A 25658-nucleotide genomic window follows, 5' to 3' on the forward strand; every position below is an offset into this window, starting at 1 on the left:
ATTCCCAAGTTCTTGAGTGCCTCTAGCACCGAAAAGAATAGTATATAAAAAAGGCAAATAAAGTGTTTAAGATTAAGAAATTTAAAATAGAAATATTTTTATTGGGTGACAAAAATTAAATTATATATGATCTTTTGTACGTTTTTTTATGATTTATATAATTATCTTATATATAACGTGTTTATAACTATACACCAGATAACAAGTTAATGGTGTAATAAAAAACCAGTCAATTCTGTAAATAGAAAACCAGTTAATAGAAAATTGTAGTTTAGTAAAAAAAATACAATATATGTAGAAAAAAATAACATAACCATTAGAAAAACATAAAATAAATACAAAACTTGATCCAAAAGAATAACTACATTATAACTTAAGAAATCAAGGCTAACTCATAGTTAGCTATACTAAAAATTAGGATAAATATTGATTTTTGTTTATGAAAATGTGTGGTATTAAATAGATTGATCTCCAAAAAAATAAAATTTAAATTTTGTTATTGAATTTGTAAAAAATGTAACGTATTTATTATATTGTTAACCTATTTTTATTAATAATTTATGTCTATGTGACATTTATAATAATGAGATGATATCTTAAGATTATTATATGTTATCAAAATTAATTTTTTAATTTAATGTCTGAATTAATAACTTATTATTATCTTAATCTTTAAATTTAATTAGTTACTGATATTTTAGTCCGAACTTAATCATATATACTACATTTTAGTAAACTATTATTAAAAACATTATTATATTTTATCACTTTTGATTATTTTATCATTAAGTGTATTAATAAATTATTATGAATTGTAGCCGTTTAATTATAAGTCTTAAGTTTGAATTCTAAATATATTCTTGTGTTAAAATACTTAAAAAAGAAAAACTTTATCCTTAATATATAATAATTCTATCTCACTGACTCAGATAAAATTATGTTTCGTAGATAATATATGTGTTTTTTAAATTAAAAAAAAAAAACTCATTTTATTACTTTTTTCTTACACTATACTAATTATGAGGAAACGTGTGAGCGTCTCATAGGTGAAACCAAACTGACCCTCCACTGAGAGTGAGAGGCATTGCCACGCACCGATTGGCTCGTGAAACCTGACGCAGTGCAGCATCACCATGTCTCGCAACTTGACTTGACCAGACCACACAGCGTAGCAGCCCATTCACTTTCTAAACCAGCTGTATTCACAATCAACGGCCCACAATGGCTTCTCCCTCATAAACCAGACAAATCAACGCTCCAAATTCTCCAAATATCACCTCTCGTGTCAGTTTATTGTCAGTCCCTGCTGCCTCGGATTACTCCGCCACCCTTCTTTTTTATCTATTCACACTCTCCCCTTAGGCGCTGTTGTTCCCACTGCTCTCAAAATAAACTTCATCACACTTTCTTCCTCTCTCTCTCTCTCTCTCACACACACACTCTATTTTTTTCATCTCCTTAGGGTTCTCAGTTCTCACCTCACGCTTTTCGCATTTCCTTCTTCCGTTTTCTTTAGTCTCTGTATCTGTTAAAGGTTTTGCGGAGTGGTTTTGTTTCTGATTGTGGAATGTTAGGGATTTTACGTGATGGAGAGCGCGTGGAAGAGGAAATGTGATTCGCCGTTTCAGCCGTCCACGTCCGCGGCGGTTCCGTCTGCACCGGTGCCGGAGCCGGAGCCGGTAACTCCACTGAGCTCTTCTGTTTTGCTTTTGTTTGAGCTATTTCTTTTGTTTGAATACGTGACTCGTAATGTGTTGTGTACCGGTGATTAATTATTTGTTGTCTCTTGTAATGAAGTTTAATTTGAAATATTGCAGTAGTTTGATCGGATGCACTAATTGTAGTAAAATTTATTGTCTAAGTACAGTCCTCGGCAAGTGGTATTCCTAGATGTATTTTACTTTTTTTTTTTCTACTTTTATTTTTGAACTTTTATGTAGCATTATAGATGAGAACACTACAATAATTAGATAAGTTATAGCATTTTATTATGTGTACAATAACTAATGCACATGCACTAATGCTCACTTTTGAAACAGTGATTCTATCTCTTGATTTAAGACTGGTGTTTTATGTTAATTATATGCTTCATATTTTGTATTATTGTTAGGCAATGTCCTATTTTTTAATATTTACAATATTCCTGTGTCTATGTTGTTCTGGCATACATGTCACATGTTGTATCTTTGCTTTATAGTCTCCAGCTTTGCATGTATGAATTCTATATCTTTATATAACACTTGGACTATATGTGTTTCTCTTAAGATCATTGTGTTTTATTAGAACTCCTAATTTTTTTTTCGATCCTCTTTTTCTTGCTATTTTACATTGAAGGAGATAAACACAAGCCATTGTCTTTATCCACAATTTCCTCATGGCTTAAGATCAAAATTTGTTGGAGGGAAGCAATGCCCTGTTTACCAAAGCTTTCCCCACTCAATTACCCATGGATCAGGCCAAGCCGACACTGGAAGTTCATTTCTGTCTCTCCTTTATGCTCCTCCATCCTTGTTACAGCATGAGTCTTGGGATTTGTCTAATCGCAAGCTTTGCATCTCATCTTGTGATTGTACTGCTGCTATTGGGAATTCTGTTGTTGGTTCCATAGAAAGTGGAACCTTCCGAACATCTGGTGTGGGGTTGATGACAGAAAATTTAATAAACCGTAACCTGCAAAGTTGGGTGACTACTTTTCCTGAGATTTCTTCCAGGGCAATGGTTGGTCTGAAGAATAGTAGTAGTTTTGTCTTCCATGATATTCAGAGTAGCAATACTGCTACTCAGCCCACAATTCCTGGTGGTGAGAAAGCTAGGGAGTCTTTTTCTTCTTCAGGTCAGTGCCAAGGTACAAGCCCTGCATGTAGTCTAAATGTTTGCTGGTCAGATGTTCAAACTACACCAACTGTTGCTTTAGAACAAAGCTCATCTAAGTATGCAACACCTTTTATGAGTGGGTGCCCTCGTGTGTTCTGCATGGGAAAAAGTGAGTGCTAGAAGCATATATTTTCTTATTAATTAAGATTTATCCTTGGTACATATATAGATAACTCACATTTCCATTGTCAATTTAAAGGTGGCCATCTTCTTCTTAGCAATACAGGGCTTCTTGGTATTGTTTGCTCATGCCATTGTTGCCACATGTCTGTTGCTAAGTTTTGCGAGGTAAATGCTATCTAAACTGGTTCTACTCACAATGATTAGGCACACCCTTCTTGAACAGTTAATTTCACATGCTCTGCATAATTAATGCTTAATGGTTTGTCTATTCTGATACTGCAGCATTCAGGGTTATATGGTGTTGACCCAGGGGAAGCTGTTCGTATGGAAAGTGGGGAGACCATTTCTCAGTGGCAGAAGCAATACTTCTTGAAGTTTGGGGTAAGATGTGGCTTTCATGCATTTTATTGGTTGATGTTTTGTGATACATAGTTTATATATGTGGCTGTGGGATTTTAGATATGAATGTTCCTGCTTGATCTTTTGCTTAGAATTCCATTGGGAATTTATCAACTTACAGGAAAAGATATCTTTCTCTGGTGCTGTTTTTTAATCCTCCCTTGAATAATGACTATAAAATCAGAGAAGGTCCAGAAGGAAGACACTATTTTTTTTTTCTCCTATGATCTAAGAGAAATGCTTGTATCCCAAGCCAAAGCTTTTATTTACGAGGGTTTCAAATGTCTTCTGATGAATCGTTTGAGTGTGGATGCTTTCCTGTAAGTTTTTCCACTGAGTATGGAATCATGGATTTCTTTGGCATTTTCTTTTCAATATTTGGGGGATGTCATATGTTATGGTCCCTAAAATTTCTTTCACTTGTTTGCATCTTTCTCCTTTCTATTGGAAAGTTTCTGCTACACAACACTAATATTTATTGTTTACAGTGTGTTTGGTTGGAGGGAACAAAGAAGGGAGGGATTTTTTTTTATTCATTTGGTTTTAAGATTTGGAGGGGACATGAGGGAGCTAAAATTTGCCCCTTCCTATTTTTGTCTTTCCTCAAATATTGGGAGGATTTTAAGGGTTAGGAAAGTGATTTTTAGTTTTTGGACTGCAAATCATCCTTTCCTATTTATTTCTAAGGATATAACAGTATATTATCTATAATTTTCCTTCCCTTCCCCTGCTAACCTAATAAGGTAACCTTTCACTCACCTTTTTGAGTCATACAAACTAGGGGGACTTCTCCTTCCCTCCGTTGAACCAAATGCTCTGATTGAATTATCTAATTGGAGCATCAACCTTTATTTTACTGTACATAATAACCTTGGATGGGATGCTAAATTGATAGTTGATACAATGTCATGGTATTGAAATTCAGACTAGACTAGCAAGTTTGACCGGTTGGAACAGTGTTAAATAAGCATATTTTGGTAGAAATCAGTGGACCAGATTAGTTCTCTCTGATGGTTCTTGGTGCAATAGTGTGGCAGTTTGTAAGCTGACACATTATTGCATAGGTGTAGCCATAATAAGCCTATGGCATACCAGAAATGTATGTGCTACTTGTTCTAGGATTCTGCCTACTTACCAATGAATCACATGAAAAATGAAAATAGCCTGTTTTACCATGTGCACACTGTCTAACATTGAGGGGAAAGGAAGCAAACCATTAGGCCAAACTTCTTTGCTACACACTATTATACCTTGCACTTAACTTACTGATGGATAGCATAAATGGAAAAGAAAACTAAGTATTTAGCACATCTTTAATTCAATATTTATTTTAAATTTTGAATGAATTGTTGTAACCATAAATTAGTAAAACATCATTTTATGAAAACATTAAGAGTTTAAAATTTTATATATTTATGGAAATTGTCACCTAAAAGTTTTCTTTTAGATTTTCTCTTGAATATTACTAGCTCAACAAGTTTTTTACATAGTTACTATCTTACTGATATTATTTCATACTTATATTATTTTAAAATCCCGTTTGATTCACATTCATACCAACAAAGCATGAACTCCATTTCTGATTCAGTCAGTCCTGTTTTCAGAACATTGATGTGAGATCTGTTCAAGTGTATTGTTGCACGGGGTAAATTAGCAACTACAAACAATAATAACTTTAGATACTAGACTTTAGACTACCGGGCAGCCCAAATATGCTAATCTTATTAGTTTGTTCATACATAATAGTTATTCGTTCATTGGGCACTGTAGTACACTTTGTCTTGTCAGTGACATTTATTTGTGAGAACTCTAGCTAGCTTAATGGAAGATAACCAAATTTTAAAATTTATGCATGTGCAAATTTTGATAAAATTTTTACGTTCATTTTACATGTCTTTTTTTGTTTTTTGTTGGCGTTGAGAATTGAATTTCTTATTTGCCTGTGTTTGAAGCAACGAGAACACTGGATGGTGATACTTTTATGATGCTTTAGATTAGGTCTCTGGGAAATGAGAATGAATGGGACTGGCCAGAAGTATTATCAACAACAGGAAGTCTGATGAGATCCAATGCATCTGCATTTGATATGTCCAAGACTAATTTGTCTCATATGTTGAGTTCATCTGCAGTCATGTCAAGGTCTGCAAAGTCTTCTGACTATGCCGTGTTTCCAAAAAATGCTCATGCAGACAACAATTTATTTATTGATGCATTGTCCGGTAAACAAGCGACAACAATCCAGGATGGTTGCAACATTCCACTCAAAGGTTTTACTGGTATTTCACAAAACAGCTTGTATGATCAGTTGAAAAACCAGCTAACGGTATCTAATCTGGCTATGTATACAACTGCACCAAACTTTGTTGGAACTCAATTGGATGATGGTTGTCAGCCAATACCTCCTTTCTTTGATTCTCAAAAAAGGAAAGGAAATTTGTCTAGTGCCCACTCTCCTTTGCAAATTCCAGCAAGCCTTTTGAAAGACCATGATTGCATCAAAAAGAAGAATGCTAATGATGGTCTTGTAGGCAAAGATGCAGCTTCTTCCAATATTGATCTTAGGCTTGGTCAACCACCTCAGACAGGAAATCTACTTCCATCATTTGCAGAACCACTTCTGTTTAATGCCCTTGCCAGTCCTCCAAAATCACAACCTCTGAAGCAGATGATTAATAGTGCGTTGAATCAATGTTTTGTCTTAGCTGATTGTTCGAGTGTTATATTGTATCTATTATTTATTCAGTGTATACTCCTTTTGTTTCATTTTGAAGAAACCTCTTAACAATGTTCTTTGTACATTAGATGCAGACCTCAGCAGGGAGGAGGAATTACAGAATAATTTTAGCTATGCTGCTGGTTCAATCAAAATGGTTCAAGAAATGCCTCAGCTTAAACTCAATAACTATATGTCTGCTGTGGGTAATGCTTCTGCTAGAGCTAGATCAGAAACTAAAAATGTGGCCGAGGGTTTATCATTTTCACCATTTCTGCAATTTGATAATCAATCTGGGGGAAAGACAAAAGCTAGTGAAAATTTGTGGAATGATGAAAGCTCTATCATGCCCAAGAAACTGTATTCTGATTACGGCCACACTGGAAGGCAATCAAACAATTCTGGCATAAGGACCAATAAAAGTTTGAACAATGATAAAGGGGTGAACTTTGCTAAAGACTCTGGTGTTAAAATAAATTCTGGTTTTGGTATTGGTCAGTTAATGGAATATCCAAGCTCCATCAAGAGAGCTGTTAGTGCTAGTGATATTTTGGTTGTTAACGGAAAGATACATGAATCAAGCTTACCATCAGATACATCTGTGTGTGCAGATATTTTGCATGGTTCAAACAATGTATCTTTTCTTGGGCAAGAAAATCATACTCCACAAAGATCCATTCCATTTAAAGGGATTTTGAAAGGCCTTCCCCATCATGTTTCAAGTTCTGTGTCAAATCAGACTCCTATTTTGCCACAGCAGCAGCAGGGCATTAATATGGATGCTTATTTGCTTGATGAAAACATGAGGTTGCTTGCATTGTCACAGATACTGGAGTTATCTAAGCAACAGCATGCATTGTATCTTAAATATATCAATCAGAAGCAAGGGAGATCCAGCTGTATTTCAAAAGTTCAGCATTATAGGTGTGAGGCTTCAACATCTGAACAGGGAACTTCTGGTGCAACGTTGAAATTGTCCCAAAATAGAGGAATTTGGGGGAATCACGAGAGTACTGTTGGTTTAGAGAAACTGGCTTCCCTCACAGGCAAGCACATTGCATTTTTTATTTTCCTATAATTTTTAATGGTTTTTTTAGAGTTTAATTTTTCACGGATTGTGAAATTTTAAATTTTTTGTAGTATGCACATGTTATTGTGACTGTCCTTTCAGGTATGAATGGATATTGCCATTTGTCTGGCCTGCCACCAATACCTTTACATTCTAAAGAAAAGGAATCACGATGTAATGATTCTTATGACCTTCAAAATGAAGACACTTCTTTAAGGTAATTGCAGATGAATATCATGTTAATGTCATAAGGATATTTGTGTTGCATCTTACTGGAAAATTATCTTCTGTAGTGCTGATTTTAAAACCAGTCAGTATGTTCAGTTTACAGCCTAATTTTATAGCATCTTAAGGAATATTTTCCCCCTAATTCTATAATTAGGTTTAGGGTAATTGTTATTTTATTTAGCTCTAGAAGGGTGTGAAGGAAGATACTGAGGGTACATTTGGGAGAACTTATATGTTTGGATTTATGAAATAGGTTATGATTCCTACAAGTTCTTTTTAGCATATTTCAATAAACTTCCTGGTGAATCTTGTGAAAATAAATTTGATTTTTACCTATTTTTTTAATATGTTCCGCGGTCAAGTTTAGGAAATAAGCTTTCGTGTGGTAAAATCTTATTAAGTAAGCGCTTAATTAAGTTGTTTACTCAAATACACGCTAAATCTCAAAATGTGTTAGGCTGAATGTTGTGGGACAGGTAGTGAGAAATGGGATAAATTGGAGGGAGAGGAAAGTATATTGTTGAAGGGATCAAAACTAAATCTCTTGGAACCTAAACAATTTGCCAAAAGCAAATAATTTTAAACCTGTTGACTTAAAAATGTGAGAATTTTCGGGGGTAGATTGTTAGAGTAATTAATTCAATATAATAGGTTATGATTCCTATAAGTTCTTTTTAGCATATTTCAATAAACTTCCTGGGGAATCTTGTGAAAATAAATTTGATTTTACCTATTTTTTCAATATGTTCCACGGTCAAGTTTAGGAAATAAGCTTTTGTGTGGTAAAATCTTATTAAATAGGCCCTTAATTAAGTTGTTTACTCAAATACACGCTAAATCTCAAATGTGTTAGGCTGAATGTGGTGGGACAGGTAGTGAGAAATGGGATAATTTGGAGGGAGAGGAAAGTATATTGTTGAAGGTATCAGAACTAAATCTCTTGGAACCTAAACATTTTGCTATAAGCAAATAATTTTAAACCTGTTGAGTTAAAAATGTGAGAATTTGGGGGTTGACCATTAGAGTAATTAATTCAATGACTTTGCTTGAAAGTTGAAGCTAGAAAGACCACAACGAAGGATTGCAGGATGTTTTAATTTTGTTAGGGAAGAAACATCAGCCATTGGTTTAGTCTGGTATTATTATTGAAACATGGTGCAAAATCATGGGTGCTTAAAACAGAGGCCTAGCTTAATTGGTTATGTGCAAAATATGTTGATGTTGTGCTTGTTTTCTTTTGTGGAAAATAGACTGACAGTTCAAAAAACTGTATGACTATGTTCTATGTAGTTGTGGTATGGGATCATGTGTTTAGGGTCAACATCAGTTTTTGATAATGAAAATATCAATGTTATATTTTTCATTTCATGTATTCTGTATCCATTATCCACAGTCAAGGATAACGTCTTTACTGCTATTTGGTCCTTTTTTTTAATCTTTATTTAATGATTGGTTTTCACCTATCACCAAAATAGTTATTAGTGGCATGATAGTGCATCTTGCACAATGAACACAGAAGTGGTATTACATTGAAAACAAATCATGGTTGTTGTGATTAACAGACCATTAAAAATTCTTGTCTTGCCCCCTTTGTTCATTTATCCCTCAAATTTTTAAGGTGACTTTTGAAATTTCACATTTGCTCACATAAGAATGAAAATAGGGTTCAAAACCCTTCCTTATTCCAAGAAGGATTAACTCGGTTGCTTCTCTGTCCAAGCTTAAAAACCCATCTCTGGAGGCGACACATTTTCTGGATAAGCCATTGTTTTTCTAGATAGGGTTCAAACCCTTGCTTATTGTTATTAAATATGATACTGTATGACTTGTAATTTATCCTATTTACATTTACATTCTTTCTGACAAAGCCCAACAAGTTTTATTACAGCCCCCTTTGACTTGTCTTCTGCTTATTCCAGATTCTATTTATATGGTGCATACCTGCAGATTTTTCCTCTTTTTTTTTATTTATGCAACTTGCTTTATCCTATTATCTGTTTCTTTTTTATGTGAAACACATCCTCTCCATCGTGTCGTCTCTTTTTTGCTGTTGATTATTTTGTTCCAGACTTCCAGCTGCTTTGTTGTTCGTCCATGGCATCTCTTCTCAGTCACAACCAGGGCAACAAAGCACCTCAGCATCAGTCTCTTGTTCTTATTGACTTGTTTAATTATGCCTTAGATTGGTGGTGAATAAGTCTCTAGATTATCACTGTTAATTATTAATATGATGTTTATTTTTCTAATGTAATGAGGCTATCCCATAATTTGCTACCCTGCTATAGCATTTAAGTCTTTGGGGATAAACCAGTCTGCATCATTATTCAGTGTTGACTAGTGACTACTCTGCCTGTTATTGTTGACACCTGTGGATGAAACTGCAACTGTTCTTTTTCTTGTAATCTCTTCACAAGCAATTTTAATGAATAGTTTTCACCTCAGATCAGATCATAAACATAAAACTGGTAGCTGTTGAAAAAAAAACAGCTGCTGGGATTTCTGTAAATTGGGTATTTAATTCATTAACAATATTCTATCTTTTCAGATCAGAAACCTGGGTTCCATTTATAATACTATTGTCTGCAAACTTTTCTGTCCTCTGGGAGTCACACCTCTAACTATTGTTACTTTTTCTCTCCCCTAATTTTGATGTTGCAGCCTTGGTATAAACAAAGACAATACCAGGTCAGGTGCATGTGAAAAATGTTCTGAGCAACCATCAAATATATGTTTGGGAGGCAAGTACTCTTGCGCTGCTCAGACAAACTGTTGCAGAAGCAATTTTTTCTCAGGAATTGAACCCCTTTGTTACAACTTAAAGCAAAAACTTGGTAATGCCAGTGGTGAAACTTCTTTGAAGATGGCTTCAGATTTGAGTAGAGATGTGGATACATCAAAGGGAAAAAATATCCTCATTGAGCAGGGTGGGAAGTTAGATGGCCAAGACTCAATCAAAATTGGCTTTCATACACCTCAATGGAGAGATGTGCCAAGTAAGGTCAGGAAAGCAGTTTGTGATGCAACATCTTTAGATCAGACAGCTACTGGTTTGGATTGGGAAGGACAAGATGGTGTTCAACTTGGAAACATTTCTATGAAACGCTTCAAAAGAACTATTGACATGGGAGACATCTCAAAAGAGCAAAAAAGTTCTAATGTTTCTTCTGGATGCTCTGCTCCTGTGGTTACTCAGGCATCTGTGGAGGTCAACAAAATTGATTCCTGTACTGATGATGCTGTAGACACTGGCTTTGTCAACAACCTTGTAGTTGATGAAGGGTCAGGTATTGATCAAGGCTGGTCGTCAGATTTGGTTGAAAGAAGTGATGAGTTTCTAGGCTCGACCACTGGGAGTTGCTTGAAAAATGATTATCTGAGAGTCTTATATGATCAACCATGTTGCAATCTCCTTGATGACCTTAAACTGTTGGATTCCTTGATATGGAAGAAAGGACGGAATCAAAATCATTTTGTGCTTTCTTCTAATTGTAAAACCAATCAATCTCAAAAAGTCAAGAAAGTCCTTAAAGGAAAAAAGCGAAAGAGAAATGTGGTGAGGATTGTAGATGCTTCATCTTCCTTATTGCATAAAAAGAATGAAGAAGGTGCTGGGATTTGTAATTCCTCTTCTAGTTTGTCAAGAGAAATGCAAATGCACTCTTTGTCTAGCCTGAAAAAATCATCTAACAAGTCTTCCTTCGTTCAACCTAGTAACAAACAAAAACATACTGCATATTCATCCAAATTTCTTTCTTGTAAGAATCGTCTGAACAAGCATCAAAGTTTCAAAGTTGGCTATGAGTCAGAATCAAGCTCTGATGCTGAGTTTCACACATTGCCTGGAGTTTCAGGAACAAAGAAATTGGAAAAGGATCTCAGTTCTGATTGTTTTGAACAGTTTCAAATGCAAGAACTAGCCTATGAGGAACCTGAAAATGATAAACTGAGGCCATTCTCTTGCAGGAAGGAAAATGCTCATAGAATCACAAGGCCAGTAGTAGTATGTGGAAAATATGGTGAAATATCTAATGGGCATTTGGCTAGAGAGGTGCAAAAACCAGCAAAAATTGTCTCTCTCAGCAAGGTTCTTAAATCTTCCAAAAGATGTATGGGCCATACAAATGGAAAACCCAGACTAACTTCAAAAAAGAAATGGAAGAGATTGAGCATTGAAACAAGTAGTGGGCACTGCTGTAGGAACCCTGGTTTGAAAATTAAGGAACACAATGAAACCGAAAATACAATATTTTTAAATGAAACAAATGTTGATGTGTCTATGGAAGATTTGGAGAGAGGTGGCAAGCCACCTGCTGTATATAAAGGGAAGAGAGATGCCAAAGCTAAGCAGGGTGATAGTGTTGGAAATAGAGCTAATATTTCATTGAAGGTGAAGAACAAGGAAATTCGGAAACAGCGTAGTATTAATGAACTCACTGCTAAAGGTGAATTTGAGCTGAGCTACATGATTAATTTTCTAAATAATGTTATTTTGTTGTAAATGGGTTTAGATTGTTATATACACATGCATGTCCTCTTCATTTGAAATATGGTTGCATGCTTTACTTACCTTAATCTCTTCTATAGCTTTTTGAGTGTGAGAATTATTTTCCTGAGAAATGCCTCTTCACAATGGTTTTTAAATGCATGCCAGAAACCAAAGTGATGGATATGACGAAATGTGCTCAAGATCAGGAGCCTGGTTTGTGTGGCACAAAAAGTAGAAAGTGAGCAAATCAAAAGTTGTCCTATTTGCTTATTCTGTTTTAGAAGTATTCCATTTAAATGCCTATGCTTTCTTCACTGAATGTTTCTCGTTGCTCTTGCTGTCTTGCAGCTCTATTCAAGGTCACACGAGCATATCCACCATAAATTCAGATGCTTTCTGCTGTGTGTGTCGACGCTCAACCAATGATAAAATCAACTGTTTGTTGGAGTGTAGTCGATGTCTGATTAGAGTATGTTTATAATCAAGTAATATTCAATTGTTGAACTGTTCATATTTTTTTTTGTATGAAACAAGAGTTTGATACTATTTCCTTTATCTTGTGTATTAGGTACATCAAGCTTGCTATGGTGTTTCCACATTACCCAAAAAAAGTAGTTGGTGTTGCAGGCCATGCCGAACAAACTCAAAAAATATTGTATATCCCGTAAGCCTTTTGAATTTTCCATTTGATTTCTCAATCCTGATATAGGATAGCCTTGTTTTTGTGGTTTCCTTTTGACTTACATGAAGCCATTTATCCTTCAAATTTCGTACTTGTTATATATATATATATATATATATATATATATATATATGCTTTCTGTCCATACCCAAGATGAAGTTATTCAACTATTGATTGATATTCCTGAATATTTGCGATTTCTTTGCTACTGTGTATATAGCCATTTATAATAAGTTCTTTATTTAGGAACTAATTTATACTTCTTTCCATTCTTTTCATTTTGGTGGGTCCAACACCAAGGCTTGTGTCCTTTGTGGTTATGGAGGTGGAGCCATGACTCGAGCAATAATGAGTCACACGATTGTCAAGAGCCTCCTCAAAGTGTGGAATTGTGAGAAAGATGGCATGCCTAGGGATACAACTTCATGTGAAGTTCTTGAAAAGGAAATAGATGCATTTCCATCCTCAAAAGATGGACTAGAAGTTGATCAAGAAAGTGTTTTGAAGCCGAAAATCGTTGATACATCAACAGATCTGATGAATCAAATATCTACAAATCACATACCACACACCCCAACCTCTTTTTCAAATTTCAAGGTACATAACAGCATTACAGAAGGGGTTCTTGATCCAACTGTTAAACAATGGATTCATATGGTTTGTGGTCTTTGGACTCCTAGAACAAGATGCCCTAATGTTGACACCATGAGTGCTTTTGATGTATCTGGTGTTTCACGTCCAAGAGCAGATGTGGTGAGTACCTAACAAATTTTATATTGCTCAGCTGGTTGAGCCAACTAATTTCTAAACTAAAACAGCAAGTTTGTTTGTTCTCAATGGGTTCTGATCCTTTACCATTATTGATTATTTTGGGCAATTACTGTAGTTACATGTGTATGTTTCTTTTGTCCTATATATACTTATTGTATCTTAGTATTGCTGACACCAATGACACAAAATTCATAAATGAAAACAGAGAGTATAAGCTGTTTTTGAAATAGATAATCATGTGACTTCTTTGTTTCCTCCTTTATCTGTCTTGTTACAGTACAGGCAGTGATTAATAGAGTCAAGTCCCTCCTCCCAATAAGTACACAAATATGTACCTTTTTCAGGGTTGATTTACTGATTTGTACTCTTTATTTTCATGTTCTGGGTTATATGGGTAAGCCTTGGAATGATTGTTGGGTCATATATGTGGGCTTAGTAGTTCTTTGAAAGTCCTAATCCATAGGATTAACACTGGACTCAAAATACTATGCAATTTAGTGTTTAAATAGATGAAATAGTGTTAACTATGAAACGAAGAAATAAATTGTGCCTGCAAGCTCTGACTGAACAAAGATATGTAAGGTCAAACTTATTTTACAACTGTTTAGTTGCTCTAGTTTTCACTACAATATTTTGAGTCCAGTGTTAATCCATAGGATTAACACTGGACTCAAAATACTATGCAATTTAGTGTTTAAATAGATGAAATAGTGTTAACTATGAAACGAAGAAATAAATTGTGCCTGCAAGCTCTGACTGAACAAAGATATGTAAGGTCAAACTTATTTTACAACTGTTTAGTTGCTCTAGTTTTCACTACAATATTTCTCACTGTTAGACCATTGACTGAACAACTGTTTAAAATTTGCTCTAGTTTTCACTACAATATTTCTCTCAGGTTTGTTCCATTTGCAATCGATGGGGTGGTTCTTGTATAGAGTGCAGGATTGCTGATTGCTCTGTCAAGTTTCATCCTTGGTGTGCTCATCAAAAGGTACTTTTCTTTGATAGGTGGGACTTTACATCACACAACTCTTCTGCCAATGATGTGGTGGCTTTAATTAAACTAAATCAAAAACTATAACTTTTAGGCTTAATTGCACCTTTTATCCCCCAACATTTTAAAAAACTTGCAAATTTTACCTTCTGTCGTTGAGCTGGCATGGGATGCTAAAATAATTGAACTTTTTACCCCCAACTTTTATGCTTATGTCAGCATGCCACGTCAGCTCAACGGTATAAGGTAAAGTTTTTTAAAAAGTTGGGAGTATAATGCATTAAGACTAATTTTTATTTCTAAGGTTGGTTGTCTAATGATATCTGTTCTCTGGGAAAATGTGCATGTATCTATCTTACCAAAACACACCATAAAAATATTGAGATCAATGCTTTCCTACAAGTAAATTTGCCTAAGGATATTGCCCAGGTTTTTCAGCAGTACTAGTTGTCCGAGTTCTTTGGTGAGATATGCTATTTTATTTCCATTTGTGGATTTGTTACTTATGACCTGCTTAAAGCTGAGCTGACTTTTAGTTTGAGTGGGACTGCTAGAGAATATTAGGATTACTAGTCTTACTGTTTGTGGACTTGGGTTTGTATTAGTAATACTAGTACTTGACCTAATTATTTGTATTTGTTCAAATAATTTGGAATACTAGGTTGGGATACTGCATCATATATTAAATTTTAAAAATTACTGTTGTTAGCTATCTTTTATTTTTTCCTTTCTCCCACAAAAATAATTGTTGGATCAAGCATATATTGTTAGGTTAAATGCTTAACTGGGAGTTAGGGTGTAACATTTTCTACCTCAAGGAAAGTCCATGGTTCAAAGAGTTTGTGCATGAGGGCATGTTGCCTGGAGGTAAAGGATCAAGATCCCGAGGATCACTTGAGTCTGAATCAGACATTTCATCCTCCATATCCTTATTGTCAATCGGATTAGATAGGGCTTAATCCCATCAAAACACACTAGAAACTTGGATTAGAATATGCTCCATTAAAATTGCTTCGGTGTGCCTTTTTCTTTCTTTCTTGCATTTGGTACCTAAGATGAGTTGTCAAGAACTTCGTTATCCACTATATGTTTTGTTGAATTTTAACATTTATTATGAAATCTTTTGTCAATAAATATTTGACGACACACATTGTGCTATACCCATTAGGGTACCATAACTCCCATGACAATTGCTTTTCAACTTCTTTTGCAGAACCTCTTGCAAAGTGAGACTGAAGGTATTAATGATGAGAAGATTGGATTTTATGGAAGATGCATGCTTCATACTATTGAACCTAGATGTCTGTTCATATATGATCCTCTTGATGAAATTGGCAGTCAAGAACAAAAGGAATTCACCTGTGCAAGGGTAGAGGTATTTTCTTCATTCATTGTGTTTTTGGGACTTATTTGGGGTGAAGTGGGGTCCATTTGAGTTTTGTTTTTATTTTTATTTTATGTCTGACGTGTAATGAAATTAAATGTCTTATTCTGGATCATTGTAGGGTTACAAGGGCCGTAGGTGGGATGGTTTTCAGAATAATCAGTGCCAAGGTGGATGCCTTGTTCCTGAGGAGCAGCTAAATGCTTGGATACACATTAATGGGCAGAAATTATGTTCGCAGGGACTTCCAAAATTCCCAGATTTAGATATTGAGCATGATTGTCGAGTATGTTTCAGTTGTATTATATGGCCTCAGTTTTTATAGATATTAGATTTGTTTTGCACTTTTGCTGAAATAGAAGCTTTAAAATTTTATTTACTGGTCAGTAGCTGATTGATATTTTAGTAAGTATTTTCCTTGGATGTGTAGCTAATGTATGACAATGTGTTTGTTAGTATTTTGAAAAGCATCTCACCTATCTTATCCTATCCTAGGGTATCCTTACCTTCAAGATTAATTTCCCTATTTCCTCATTATTTCTTAAGATTAGTTACCATGTTTCCTTATCTAATAATTTGTTTCTTATTTAGTTAGGATTATGATTAGTATCATGGTTAATGCTATTGGTTTTATAATATCTGTATATTATAAAATGAGTTAACATTAATTTAATGTTTCATTGTCTTTTATCTCTCTTCCTTCCTCTTCTTTAAGTCCCCATATTTTCGACATTTGTTCAAGTCATGAAGATCATGATTTTAGTTTTCCTAATTGCATATACATATTTATCCTTGACTTGTTAATGTAGCAGAACTTAAAAAACTTCAGGCCTTGGAAAACAAGTACTTTTTAAATGGAAATTTACATTTGTATCCTTGGTATTCTAATTCTTTTGGTAAGCTTCAGCCTATTTTCCTGAGTAATGCCCTACTTTATGCAGAAGGAATATGCTCGGTACAAACAAGCAAAGGGATGGAAACACCTTGTTGTATACAAGTCCCGAATACATGCCCTTGGTCTTTACACTTCTCGATTTATTTCCCGGGGTGAAATGGTACGATACTGGCCTACAAGTTTTTATATGACTCTCCACTATGATTGCAAATACGATGTATTTCCTTTACTTCTACAGGTTGTTGAGTATATTGGTGAAATTGTGGGGCTGCGTGTGGCTGATAAAAGAGAAAAGGAATATCAATCTGGAAGGAAACTTCAGTACAAGAGTGCCTGCTACTTCTTCAGGATAGACAAAGAACATATTATTGACGCCACAAGGAAAGGGGGGATTGCTCGATTTGTTAACCACTCATGCCTGGTATACATTATTTTAAAATTTGATTCTACATTCATTTTTAGTTTTGTCAATTTTAGTGTTGCATTCATTAACGCCTTTGTCTATGCCTGTGGATGTTTGTTTACAAGACTTGGCTTGTTATGAGGTTGTTTGGGGTAGTATCCTCAATTACGAATGTTATTGGTGATTTTGTCCAAAAAAACTACTCTGCATGTACAACCAAGAACCTTATTCTAATCGATCTTTATGTCAATGCATGTTTTGCATAAAATTTGAACTCCATACTTGTGAGCAAATCTTTCGTCTATCATTGATATAACTTATGTCCATGACCATTATAAGTCTCAATTGATGTGATGTGTTTTAACTTTTTAACAATAGGTGTTGTTTCCTTTTGTACTTCAATTCAGCATTATAACAAATCTTTTATTTACATGACCAGCCAAATTGCGTGGCAAAAGTGATCACCGTAAGGCATGAAAAGAAGGTAATTTGCTACTTTAGATTCAATTTACTGCGTTGGAAATTTGCTACTCCCCTTCCTAGCAACGCTTTGACCTTATGCATTTCATTATGTTCAATAATGAAAAATTAAAGCTATGCCGAGATGAACAGCATATGGGGTTTCTGTAATTAAAACTTATTTGCCTTTGGTTTTGAAGGTCGTCTTCTTGGCAGAGAGGGACATATTTCCTGGTGAAGAGATTACGTATGATTATCACTTTAACCACGAAGACGAAGGAAAGATTCCATGTTACTGCTATTCAAAAAATTGCAGGCGCTATATGAACTGATTGCAGTTGTAAGTTATGGTTTGTTGCATGTTCGACCCACATGGATAGTGTTCATGATGCTTGAAAATCTCTTTACCCATTGAATTCGGGGGCAGGGTGCTGCAACGCAATCGACAAGGAGGTGCTAAAGTTTTGTAGCCTTTTGTAAAACGAGCTTCCCTGGAAATGTACCTTACAAAGTGTTTGAATTTTTCATGTCTTGAATAGTTGAATTGTTTTTTGCTAGCTTCAATTAGTAGACACCTTTAGGATTAATGAAAATTAAGGTGAAGCAAGTTTTAATTAAGAAAACCAAATACTGGAGCAGCAGCTGAACGCAAGCATTTTGACGAAGCACCGGTGATACAATTCCACAGGTTTGTCTCACTCGCAAGTCCAACTATATACGAAGAATTACATAAATACATAAGCAACGTGTACAATGCTCTTCCGTGTAAAATGGCCATAGGTCCAAAGCATTCTCCAACGATTGTAATTTGCAACACCTTTAAAGTTCCTATGACCACCAATTTGGAATATTTGCTGTAGCTTCATTCACCATTTTTACGAGAGTCACCTGTAAAAGGTTTACAAGTTGATGTTAGAGAAAACCGCCACAAACAAGAATGCAACTCAACAAAATCACATTATCTAGTGAGGGAGGTGAAAACATACCACACTTTCTGGAACACCAGGTGGTGGCAATGTCAGATTCTTTGGGGGAGCAACTTTATCATAAGATCTTTTATCAAATCTCCATTCTCCAATCTTTCCATAGGTCAGCTCACCCTAAATATTTAACATCATACATTGAGTAACAACTCTACGCAATAAAAGAGATATGTATATGTACTGCTCCGTGAGTGGTAATTAAATTAAATATAAGTTTTCCTTCTTTTCATCTTTTCAATTTCTTCAATGAACATCATAATAAAAATGTGTAGGAGCTCAATCCACAGCACAGTACCTTCATTGTATAGTCACAGCCATAAGTGTAGTGAATTATGTATGTCTTGCCAATTTCTTTGTCCCATGGAGGCTGATCGCATAATAAACAAACAAGTGTTAGTAAATTTGAAGATGGAGAGTGTTTGTGAAGAATTCAGTTTATACAGACAAGATAAGTATGCGTTTTAGTGTAATGTTAGAAAATGAAAAGCAACGAAGCATAGTCCAGAAACCTTCGAATTGCAATAACAAGAAAAAAAAGTCTAGGTTGACAATGGATAAATGAATACAGCATTATTCTCGTACTATTCAATGTGACTTCTATTTACATACATTAACAAGGAAGTATGCAAAATATAGTACACTTTTTTTTATAAAAAAATCGACATTTTAGAATTTTATTTTTTCTTTATTTAAACATATGATTTAGGCTGCACTTAAACAAACTTCAATAAGCCCAGTTTGGAATACTTGTAAGAACTTTTTAATTATAAAACCTTAGTGTTAAGACTTTTCCAAGAAAAGAACTTTTTAATTATAAAACCTTAGTGTTAAGACTTTTCCAAGAAAAATACCAAACTCCTAAGTTTATAGTGCTTATGAAGAAGTTGGATAAGTGAGCTCCTAAAACAGTTAGAATGCATAAATTGATTTTATCGTGTGCAAGAAGTTTGATTTATTTTATTTTATTTCCTGCTTATTAAATTTTTTATCCAGACTAACTTCTACCATTGGTCATTTAAATGGGGCTACGCGGGACTAATGTGTTTTACTTGAGGTCTAGTCAGTAGTGTATGATACCAATTCTTATATATTGTTCTAAGCTTATTCACTATTACATATTAACATAAAGTCCTTGTATAATTTACTTATTAATACTGGTCGGCAGAAAAAAATAAAAATAAAAGAGAGAACCTTATTGAACCTGAATCATGAAGTCCTTGTGTAATATGTTACGAACACCATGAAGAGCAGATGCAACAGCATAAGCATACCTAAACCAATGACACAAAAGAAAAACATAAAAAAAGTCAAGTTGTGAGGTTAAGAAAGGATATTATTATGGATAAGAGAAAGAAAGCAAATAAAATTACATTTCAAGCACCCATCCAAAAGCTTTATCAGTTTCAGGATCCTTCTTCATTGCCAGAGAAACATTCATCCAAGTGGGAGCAATTTTCTTGAGGAATTCCTAACATTTTTTCCACAAAATTTAAAAAAGTGGCCCAAAATCAAGAGTATTCATTATTATCAAAGAAAACTTATTTTGACCGATACCTTCCCAACAATAACAGGTGAATTCCCAATTGGATCAATATTGGATATTGGTCCCTTCTCCTTAGGAAAGTACTTCCTTAGCACTGTTTCATACTTCTTAGGCTCAATGTAAAAGAAAGGGAACGCAGCTCCTAGCCCATCTCTGGCTAAGTTGGGTATAGGTTTGACAATTATATGGTCTGGCTCTGACATCAATATGTAACTGATATACAGAACTAACAAAAGTCAAAACCAAAATCCCAAGAGAGAAGGAGAAAGATAGAAAAATGGATTCCAGCTTTGAATATAGAGATTAAGTTTAAACAGGTCATACTCTTCTTTAATATCTGCTTGTTGAAGCCACTGCACAAATGCCCATGGTCTGTTAAGGACTATGTAACCCTGTTATAGGGTAGAGATGACTTAGAATTCATAAGAATAAGGAATAAACCAGTGATTTTGATCACTGAAAATGTGCCTTACTTACAATTTACAAACGAGAAATTGACTTAAATTAATACGATTTTAGTCCTTCAATTATTCAAACCCATTTATGGTAGGAACTAGTCTTCATATCTAAATCTGGAACAAATATGCATACATTTCCAATAGCCATTTTTCCTCCTTTAGAAATCTTATAATTTGGATTCAAGGCCTCAACCTTCAAAGTTAGTTCATGGGTGAGGATTCTCCCTCACTTATGTATACTATTTCGTTGTCAATGCGAGATCTCTAACACATTTCCTTCATGCTGAGGATAGAACATCTCGAGTGTGAAGGATGGCCCATTAACCAGTGCTCCTATAGACCCAACAACTACCACTAGGATACATACAAAGATGTCCCCCCATATATACACTATTTTGTCTATATGACTGGTTAATAAGATCTCTAACAAAGAATAAGTGAAATCATTCAGAAATTGAAGCATCCGTATAAACATTTCCTTTCTTTCTTTATTCTTTTGTTCTGAATAATCACAGCCATAGTGGTAGAAAAACATAACCCAACACAACCAAAGCCAACAAATAACCAATAATCAAAACACCACTTGAAGTTACCAAAAAGTCAACCCACGACCATTCATAGTTGTTGGATACAAGTTTAAAACTTTTTCACACTGTTAGACCATTCCAACTAAATCCACACAATTTTTTCCTCCAAGAATAAGTGCATTCACACAAATCACCCAGAAACTCAAGCCCCAATATAAAAATTTCAATTTTTTCATATAACTTTTTGCATAATCACATCCACAGTTGTGAATTTCTAGCCTAAAACCTTTTCACACTGTTAGACCATTCCAACTAAAATCACTCAGAAACTCAACCCCCCACATAAAAATTCATTTTTTTAATATACCTTTTTGCATAATCACATCCACAGTGGTGAATTTACAACCTAAAACTTTTTCACACTATTCGACCATTCCAACTAAAATTCACACGATTTTTTTTTCTCCAAGAACAAGTGCATTCACACAAATCACCCAGAAACTCAACCCCCCACATAAAAAAAAAAAATCATTTTTTTAAAAACCTTTTGCATAATCACAACACACAACCAAACCCACAAAAACACAATTTTGCAAGAACCAATTAAGAGGAATTCAAACTCAATTGAGAACCCCAAACCAAAACCAAACCTGATCCATTCCAGCAGGCAAAGGCTGAGCAACAAAAGTGGGGATCTCATCCATGAACTGGTCCGGCTTCCCGGAGTGCAGGATCCTAGTGAACCCCCCCATCCCAGATTCATCTCCTCCTTCATCCCTTACCTTCTTGAACCAATAGTACATCACCCTGCACTGCCACGTGTTGTAGACAGAGTCAGAGGCAGTGACAGCAGTGTGGAACAACAACCTCTTCTTCGATTCCTCCGAGGATGATGATTTTCTGTGCAGTGGCATCTTGATGAGAGGATCCACCTTGATGGAAGGGCGTGAGGGCCCCGGGAAGTCCTGCTTGAGAGGGGCATTGGCTGAGATTATGATATTGTATGTTATGAGTGCCACTGAGAAAGTTATCAGAATTGTGAAGAATAAATTGCCACACCCCATTTTTGGTTTTCTGATGCCACTTTGGTGGAAGAAGCAGAAAGAGTTGGAGAAATAGAGAAGAATCTTTGTTTATTAATGAAAGAGAAAGAGAAAGAGAAAGAGATTGGAGAGTAAATATAATAGAGGCGGCTTTTAGTCTTACTTCCTTCTGTTCTGTCACCTGTGTCAAGTTGTTAAAAACTTGATTGAAATGAAACTCCAAACAAAAAGTCTTCTCCTATTTTTTTTCTTTTTTTATTATTCATAATATTACGAAATAAATGCTACTGCTTTATATTTTTTTTTAGACTATGCTGTTGTTGGGAAGTGGATATATGGTCAGCCATCGCCATTGAAGGAAAGATCACTTTCAACGTTGGTTTTCACTTGCATTAATTAATTATGTATATATTTTTTAGAATATTGTTTTTGAAATAATTGTTGTCATAGACAATAAATTTATCAACATAATTATTTGTGATTGAATTTGTTTACTTTGATAATAATAATAATAATTATGTTAAAATTTATATTAAATATAATTTTTATACTTTCATTCAATTAAATTATTTTAAGATAATTATTTTAAAAGTCAATAAATATATTATATATGATGATTTGTGATTAGATGACTATATAAAAAAATTTATATTATCATTATATAACTCTTTTATAAAAAAAATTATATTGATTGTATATATTTGTTAAACTATTTTATATGTTTTTGATAAAATTATGAAAATTATAGTAATTAATTATAATTATTTTTAATTTTTCTTCAAGAAAATACACGTTTTAATTTATCCTTTATAAATTTCAGACTTTTAAAATATTTGTGTAACATGAAAAATATTTATACTTATTAACATATTAGTATTTTTTTTAAGAGCTTGTTTTAAGAAAAGATAAAGCATTAATAAAAGAGAATTTAATTTAATTTTTCCAAAGTAGAGTTGATATTTTTTTATTCGTTTTTAATATATATATATTTATCGCCTATTTAGGAAAATAGAAGAGAAAAAAACTTACGGTAACGTAACGGCAACTATTAGTAACTTTTACGGAAAAATAGAATAACTATTTTAGGTACATCTTTAACCTCAATATTATCATTTAATACGTAACTTTTATTACGTGACTTTACTATCATTTAATATCATTATTATCATCCATATTTTTCTGAGTTCCGTTGATTTAGATATATTGCCACGTACTTAACGAAAAAAAGAAAGATACATTCCCACGTATACTTCAAAAGAAAAATTAACAATTAGTTTGTTGAAACTTAAAATAAATAATTTTAAAATAAGTATTTAATAAGTAAATATGATTTTCTTCTTAAAATAAACAAAAAGTTATTTTTTCAAGCGAAAACAATTTAGACAAACACTAAAATGTTATAAAACTACCTATTTTATTAAAATTAATATTTTTTTAACAAATAAGTTTATCCAAACTAGTCCTAAACATATTTATGTAGTCATAATTAATAAGTTTTCTTGTATTATATAACTATTTTCATATTTAAATAAAAATTAAAAGAAAATATTGGATATTTTTATTATTGGTAATAAATATTTTATTTTATAACATAAGAATAAATTAAAAATATAAGACTTTTAAAATTGTGAAACAACTTACGAAAATTGAAATAGTTTAGACTATGTTTGATTTGACAGACAAATTAAATCTCAAATGATAGAAAAGTAGTGGTTAAATTTGGTCGAAATGAATAATAAGAGAATAAAATTTTAAGTGGTAGACTCAAAGCTTAAAATTTTCATTTTTTCAGTTGTAGTGATATAGTTTTTTAAGACAAAAAAATATTAGGGAGAAAATTGATTTTAAAATGATTTTTTTTTAATTTTTAGATAAAAAATTGATTTTCTTAAACACAAAAATATCATTTCTACTTTATTTCTCTTAAATCAAACAACAAAATATATCATTTTCTTTTTATTTTATTTCTATTTTTTCAAATTATTTATTTCCATTTTCATCTATTTTATTTTTCATCTCTAAACCAAATACATCCTAAAGAGTAATAAGAAAAGAGCATTGATATGTGATGCTTGAAAACTTTTTGCTCTAGGTTTCAAATCGAGGAAAATACATTTTTTATCTCTACCATCAAAGTTGCCCCTATTCTAAACCAAAATGAACAAATAAAAAAGGCAACCAAACACCTTTAAAGAGGTAAAATCAGGTAATTTCCCAAAAAGAACCTGAAAAAAGAAACTTGTCATGTAGCTCCTTAACTGGTACCCTATATATTAAGTATACTGCATGACTAATTGAGTAGTTACATAGAAATTTTGGAAGGAAGGATTGAAGCATCAAAGCATGAGAAACATTCAATATGTGCTTATCCTTTCGCTCCATTCTCCCATTTTGTTGGAGACTCTACAATATGCATAAGGAGTTCAGGTCCATTCTCGCTTCAAATTACTTTATCTAATGCACCAAATTGGTTTTCCACCAAAGTGACTAAATTATGGATCTTAGATTAGTTTCATACTTCCTTTTTCACCATTATCATCCATGTAAACCTACTATGGTCAATAAATACTTATGCCTGTGTTGTGTACGGAATGGGTGGAATGTGGCACACAACTATCAATTATGCCCTGCCTGTTGTTACTAATAGTATAAGGAATTCTCTTTTGTCTTTTCAAATGACAGATATCATGAACATCATCTTTATTTATTTTGATTGAAAGAAAATCTTTATATAGAATATTCAACTTGTCGTGTGATACATGCCTAAATTAACCTGAGGGGCATCCTTTGAAACTTTATTAAAAATAGAAACAAACATTACCAACGGTACAACAATCTTGAAAAGAAGCTTACAAGTAGTAAAGTCTCTTCCTTAACTTACTCGATCCAGTCTTCCTCAATTAACCAAAGGTAAACTGAGGCAAGTGAATAACATCCAAGAGCACAAGATCCTCCGTAATTTTAACTTAAACAACATACTCAGCCCTGGCAACACTACCAATTGACATTCTAACAAAAAAAGAATTAACCCTTTTATAGGATTAAAACCAAATTAATGAAGCACATATGTGATCTGTTGCATCTGAATCAAAGATTAATTTATCACTATTATGTCCCCTAGCACAAGATAATGTAAATTTTGTACATTTAGTAGAAACTAATGGCTAAAATTCCTTGGAAAAAACTCCATTAACCACTAACATGTTTGGGGCAACGGTGAGGTGAGATAAAATCAATTATGAAATCAAGGTGAATGTGAAGCAATATATAATTGTTTTGGAAAAATCATAGTGACACCGTGATTTTGAGGTAATCAACATGTCTTTGATCAGAGGGTTATTCTTGATTTTCCCAAATTCTTAATTTTTGTAGCAATTCGAGAAGTTCTTTACACTCTAATAGAGGAAACATATAATCCTAACTTAAATGCTACATAATAGAGGAAACATATAATCTTAGCTTAAATAAGGAAACATATAATCCTAGCTTAAATTATTTGACAGCACAATATTATTTTCCTTTCCTTATTTTTCTTCCATATATATTATATTTATGAGAATATGATTTGATTCCATATTTCCTTCCTAGGTTCTAGGTCATTCTATTCCCATTGTACAGATT

General features: G+C 33.6%; 2 protein-coding genes across 4 annotated transcripts; one reads left to right on the top strand and one right to left on the bottom strand.

Moving 5' to 3' along the window:
- Nucleotides 1-1250: 1250 nt before the first annotated feature.
- Nucleotides 1251-18072, top strand: LOC100816713 (uncharacterized). Of its 3 annotated transcripts, none has more exons than XM_006601107.4 (19): nt 1251-1679; nt 2335-2983; nt 3074-3162; nt 3280-3378; nt 5390-6071; nt 6205-7155; nt 7281-7395; nt 10065-11848; nt 12058-12130; nt 12241-12361; nt 12461-12556; nt 12875-13327; nt 14244-14339; nt 15556-15717; nt 15848-16012; nt 16668-16781; nt 16860-17042; nt 17464-17508; nt 17684-18072. In XM_006601107.4, exons 1-19 carry the CDS (start codon nt 1587-1589, stop codon nt 17813-17815), a joined length of 6102 nt encoding a protein of 2033 aa, XP_006601170.1. In that variant the 5' UTR covers nt 1251-1586; the 3' UTR covers nt 17816-18072. The 3 variants fall into 3 exon arrangements, with proteins under 3 accessions (XP_006601170.1, XP_006601169.1, XP_003549306.2); XM_006601106.4 differs by having other exon boundaries at nt 1252-1679; nt 6199-7155; XM_003549258.5 differs by having other exon boundaries at nt 1254-1679; nt 6199-7155; nt 12461-12547.
- LOC100783788 (uncharacterized) lies at nt 18067-22207 on the bottom strand. The gene is made up of 8 exons (NM_001254246.3): nt 21645-22207; nt 20334-20401; nt 20021-20222; nt 19837-19934; nt 19668-19737; nt 18762-18833; nt 18470-18583; nt 18067-18371 (listed from the first exon to the last, which is right to left on the bottom strand). Exons 1-8 carry the CDS (start codon nt 22056-22058, stop codon nt 18312-18314), a joined length of 1098 nt encoding a protein of 365 aa, NP_001241175.1. The 5' UTR covers nt 22059-22207; the 3' UTR covers nt 18067-18311.
- Nucleotides 22208-25658: the final 3451 nt, after the last annotated feature.

The sequence above is a fragment of the Glycine max genome, chromosome 17, assembly GCF_000004515.6.
Source record: "Glycine max cultivar Williams 82 chromosome 17, Glycine_max_v4.0, whole genome shotgun sequence".
Taxonomy (NCBI): domain Eukaryota; kingdom Viridiplantae; phylum Streptophyta; class Magnoliopsida; order Fabales; family Fabaceae; genus Glycine; species Glycine max.

Bases quoted from the DNA above. Each gene is read 5' to 3' on its own strand.
- LOC100816713 (XM_006601106.4), top strand. From the start codon at position 1,587: ATGGAGAGCGCGTGGAAGAGGAAATGTGATTCGCCGTTTCAGCCGTCC. The intron at 1,680-2,334 runs GTAACTCCACTG...TTTACATTGAAG, and splicing joins CGGTGCCGGAGCCGGAGCCG to GAGATAAACACAAGCCATTG. The intron at 17,043-17,463 runs GTATACATTATT...TTACATGACCAG, and splicing joins TTGTTAACCACTCATGCCTG to CCAAATTGCGTGGCAAAAGT.
- LOC100783788 (NM_001254246.3), bottom strand. From the start codon at position 22,058: ATGGGGTGTGGCAATTTATTCTTCACAATTCTGATAACTTTCTCAGTG. The intron at 19,935-20,020 runs GTATCGGTCAAA...AAAAAATGTTAG, and splicing joins CACCTGTTATTGTTGGGAAG to GAATTCCTCAAGAAAATTGC. The intron at 19,738-19,836 runs GTAATTTTATTT...TCATTGGTTTAG, and splicing joins TTTGGATGGGTGCTTGAAAT to GTATGCTTATGCTGTTGCAT.